This window comes from Lissotriton vulgaris, chromosome 7 (genome assembly GCF_964263255.1).
Source record: "Lissotriton vulgaris chromosome 7, aLisVul1.2, whole genome shotgun sequence".
In the NCBI taxonomy this organism is placed as follows: domain Eukaryota; kingdom Metazoa; phylum Chordata; class Amphibia; order Caudata; family Salamandridae; genus Lissotriton; species Lissotriton vulgaris.
Genome location: NC_141695.1, coordinates 835,922,579 through 835,927,504, shown reverse-complemented (window position 1 = coordinate 835,927,504; position 4,926 = coordinate 835,922,579). Strand labels below are relative to the sequence as shown.

Sequence of the window (4,926 nt, the reverse complement as noted above, 5' to 3'; positions counted from 1 at the left end):
GTATGTTTGCACTCTGTTAAACTGTCAGAGCTATATTAAAAGGGTGTGTGGTTGAGCTATGTTTTTACTGTTAACTCTGCATCGAAAGAATAAAACCAAGGTGGGTCAAGCAATGGACACTTCTTCTCTTTTCTGTCAACATGGCTTGGCGTTCAAATATTGAAACTATGGGGTAAGACATCTTCCTCTGGACTACTGATGTCTCACATCAAATATTGTGATGCAACCCCTGGTTTATAGGGCATGTTATGACCGTGAACTTAAAATCTCCTTTATTTTTTCATTATATGAGTCATCTGCAGTGCAATGGGTACACCTTAGGCAGACACTTTGCAGGCTTTACCTCCTTCAGATCACAGGTAAAGCTAAGGCAGTAGAAGTGTAAGCTTTCTCCAGAACGGGACATGTACAAATTAGGCAGCAGCAGCACAAGCTACGGGAGCTTCACTACGGAACAGACACTGCATAGCAGTGGTAAACCAAGCTTTCCTCCTCTACAGAAGGCAGCAAGTGCAATCTTCCACTCCTCATAGAACAAATCCAGCACGGCAGACTGATACAAAGTTTCATTGCTAACAGAACATGTGCAGTTAAGGCATGAGAAACATGTAGGTTACAGACAAATCTCTGGGGCAGGTGCTGAAATCACTGGGAGCCTGAGGAATATATAGATGGATAAGTAAGAGAATCTGAGCTTTCTGACACCAATCTCACTTGGGTGGTATTCCACGTCAACATCCTGAAAGTCCTGCTGCTGTCACTCCGAGGCCTGGTGTTTATGTTGATCCTTCGATTTTTCACATATTTAGAGGTAGATGTTCCCTAGTAGGTCCCTGTGTTTTGGGCAGCACAAACACAGCCTAACTGCTCTAGACAGGGACACAAGTGCCAACCTCGTTCGAAAAGGTTTTGAATGCATGTGCAACCCCAGTCCCGGTGATGCATTTGTTCCACACTGGTCCCATTGATGGAACCAAATATGTCACCTGTGGAGAGCCTGGGGTAAAGCCCCAGGGAGATTGTATTGCGTAGTATATCCATAAGGGGCACAATGAGGCCCCTGTTGTCAGGTTTGTGGACAGTCCTATATAGCTTAACTTGAAAAAAACATTCTATCTGAGTGGCCAATTTATCTTTGGCTAGACGCACACCGAATATTGCTGACATTAAATGGCCCCAAATGACCTCAGAGGGTTTACCGGCCATGGGTGATCTCTGTGCAAGTCGCAGCAGGTGATGTTGCACGGGGATGCACTAGGCGTATTAAGTGATTGGCGCGCTCCTGGGATGCTGTGCGTGCCTTTGAGGGTCTGAAGGTGCTCTCAGAGTACTGTGCATACAGTTGGGGTGCAGTGAGTACTGTTAGCGTGCGAGTGTCTACGGAGTGCAGGGTCTTATCTTGTGAAACGTGCCCTGGCAGGGCTGGCAGTGATCGAAGAGTACTGTATATGTTGTTGGGGTGGTCGTGGGGCGCTATTGGGGATCCCTTACCCTCCCTCCTCTGCCGCCTACTGTACACGACAGGTGCCCTATGGAATGTAGGTCTCGGAATGGAAGACATGCTGTAAGAGCTGCAGATCACAACCCTTCACGGGCTCTCATTCCGCACTATTAATACAGTCTCTATTTATAATCGCCGGACTCCAGGAGCCGCAGGCTGGGAGGGGGCTATAGCAGAAGCAAGAACCCACTGGGGACAACCCGTCGCCCACAGAAGAGGGCAGCAACAGTCTGGAGAGAGCCCAGACAGAGTAAGGACCTCAGAGACCTGGCAGCGCCCACCTGCATTCCCGTCAGCAACCGGGCGTCCATATCGAGGAGTGTTTACCAGCAGCCTCCTTCTGCCAACCCGCCCAGCAGAAATCCAGGCCAGTGCTCGGGGACGAGGGTGAAACTTCCGCATTCAGACCGGGCAGGGCTCACACAGGTTCTTGTATGACCTTTCGGCCCCACAGGTCATGGCCAGCTGAAATCCGCCAGTGACAGACGGGTACACACGAAGAGGCGAGACTCAAGCACCGAGACCCAGTCCCCTGACTGCCCACGGGCAAGGACTACAGCAGTGGATCCCAAGGAAGTCACGGAAGACGAAGAGGGAGGCGATCTTCAGAAAGACTAGCGATCGTAGGGAAAGAGAATACATGCTCCAGACTCAGACTGTGCATCGAATAAAATACACTAGCCTCCCCAGCGTGGTGACTGCCAAGAGATCAGATCCAAGCACTTGGAAGTAAACAGTCCATGCAGTGGGAAGGGGACGCTCCTGTGCGCACAACTAGGACACGAGGCCAAAGGTCAAGGCATCGGTGGTCTTTCTGGGGTTTGGAAGCGGCAGGACTGCAGCAGACACACTGAGACTCAAATAGATCTGCAGAACGTGGCACACAGAGCCGCTCCGGCAGGGAGATGGCACACCAGGCCTCAACACACAGCTCCTATCTTAACGTGGATGCCATCTGGTCCCGTGTGGGTGTGGCCCGTGTGCTGCAGGTGGCGTTCGCCTGCGTCACTTTGAGCCTAGTGGTGCACCGTGCCGGGTACAGCGCCCCATATGGCATCTTCTGCATGTGCGTATGGTGCGTCTGCTGCGCGGTCTCAGCCTTCATCATCAGTTGTGAGCTGACACGGCTGCATGGCTGCATGCGAGGCATCTCTTGGGGGGACTTCACGGCCACGTTCGCCATGCTTGCCACTCTAGCATCGCTCACCGCTGCCATTGTCTACCCCGTCTACTTCGCCCAACTTGCCTGTTACCCCATTGGCTGCGATGTCAGAGACTTCCGTTTGGCTGCTTCCGTTTTTGCTGCCCTACTCGTGATAGCTTATGTCGTGGAGGTGGGCTTGACCCGGGCCCGGCCTGGGCAGGTTACCAGCTACATGGCCACAGTCCCTGGACTACTGAAGGTCGTCCAGGCCTATGCGGCCTGCATCATCTTTGGCGCCTTGGCCAACGAAAGCCAGTACCGGCGCTTCGCGGCCACGCAGTGGTGCGTGGCCGTTTACAGCTTCTGCTTTGTGGTGACTGTGGCCATCATCATCTTAAGTGTTGCCGGGCGCACGGGGATGCTCCGGTGTCCCTTCGAGCGGTGCGTGGTGACCTTCACTGTCCTGGCCGTGCTGATGTACATGAGTGCGGCCGTCATCTGGCCAGTCTTCTGCTTCGACAGTAAGTATGGCTCAGCCCAGCGTCCGCAGCATTGCCCCCGGGGACGGTGCCCCTGGGACAGCCAGCTGGTCGTCACTGTCTTCACTCATGTCAACTTGTTGCTCTACATCGCAGACCTGGTGTACTCCCAGCGGCTCCGCTTCACCTCGCGGCCGTAGCAGCGCTGTGTAGTGTGCATGGATGACGGACGCTGCGCCGGCTCGTCTCCTTCACCTGCACGGCCTTTGCGCTGCATCTTGGACTTGACGTGCGCCGGCAGTTCAGCGTCACCTGCTGTCAACGCTGCAGCTGCGCATTCAGGCTTGCACACCCCAAGGAGATATGCTACAAAGGTGGGGCTGAAAGAACTAGGTGCAAAGCGCCAGGGAGGGCTGGACTGTGAGGGGTATGGTAGCAGGCTGTGAGAGGTTATTTGCATCATGGGTGGTTCTGTGGATGTGAGAGTTAACTGAGGGGCAGTAAGGGAGGTGAGACCGGCAGGCTACTCTGCCGCCATATGGCTTTGATTGCATGATATTCAGCAATGACTTGGGATACTCGAAGTGCTTGCAATAGGTGTGAAGCCAGCAGGGGTGAAAGCCGCTGTTTTCACAACCCTACACAGGAAAGTAGGGACCCTGCAATGCACCCGTGCAACAAAAGACACAGAATGCAAGCTCCCATCACAAGGTGCTTGAGAGGAAATAATAATAAGACAGAAACAAATCTATTACAAATGGATGGATCCACCCTTTCCACGAAAAGGTCAATAAAATCGATATAAAATTATAAGATGCATCTTGATGGTTAATTTTCCTATTCTTGGATGATCATTCACAAAGTTATCTAAAACCTACTTTAAAGGAAAGCGAATCCGAAGATAATTAGCATCTGGACATTCTACTGAATGAACAGCATTCTTTCAAGCATACAACCCTACACATTATGTGCAGGCATATACATGTACTGTGTCGTATGAGGGAAATTTCAGTTGCCTACGGGACACTGGTTTGAATCCCATCTGGGGAACCTAGCCTCCCATCAGTCTGAGATTCGTGTTAGTCACAGGGCTAAAAATACTGAAAAAGCTCATACTGTCTATCGCAATTTCTTTAGATGCAAAGCGTAAATTGAAGAATACATACATATTGTAACACCTAAAGAAGAAAACACAAACGTGCTGAAATGCTTTTCATACTTTTAGTGCTACCTGTGTGTTTTGTGTTTCATTACATAAATATTAGAATTCACTCTGAATAATACATGACGTCATATTACTTACTGTGGTTTGCTGCCGATTACTCAGGACGACAACGGGTCTATAATGTTAAAACATTTTTTTTACAAAATCACGTCAACGAAAAAATTCTAAAACATTTGAAATATCTGTTTTAGGTGTCGTAGTTCCCACCCATTGCATCATTAACTCTTTTAAAAATGCAATAAGCGAAAGGTAGTATGGGGGAAGTGGCGTGGATGTTTGGGGGGGGGGGGGATTACAGGCCTTTAACACTTGGCTATAGACAATGGAGCAGGGGGTGGGGGTACCGTGAATAGGCCAATGTCTTAAACTGCAACCACCTTAATGCACGATCATATGATCTTTTTTGCCGGTTTTGAAATGCACACCTGTGTTATGTTATTTGTAAAAGCTTCAATAAAGTTTTGAAAAAAAGAGAAATGTTGTGATTAAACAAGGGGGGGGGTTGTGCAGTGCATACTACAGAGATGTCCAGTGTGACTGTAACATATTCTATCCATGCTTATTTGAAGTTGAAATA

The 4,926-nt window shown here is 49.9% G+C and overlaps 1 protein-coding gene across 1 annotated transcript; it reads left to right on the top strand.

The window, feature by feature from the left end:
- Positions 1-1,685: 1,685 nt before the first annotated feature.
- On the top strand, positions 1,686-4,587 carry MYADML2 (myeloid associated differentiation marker like 2). Its single transcript, XM_086928801.1, has one exon. It carries the CDS (start codon positions 2,407-2,409, stop codon positions 3,322-3,324), a length of 918 nt encoding a protein of 305 aa, XP_086784927.1. The 5' UTR covers positions 1,686-2,406; the 3' UTR covers positions 3,325-4,587.
- Positions 4,588-4,926: the final 339 nt, after the last annotated feature.

Bases quoted from the DNA above. Each gene is read 5' to 3' on its own strand.
- MYADML2 (XM_086928801.1), top strand. From the start codon at position 2,407: ATGGCACACCAGGCCTCAACACACAGCTCCTATCTTAACGTGGATGCC.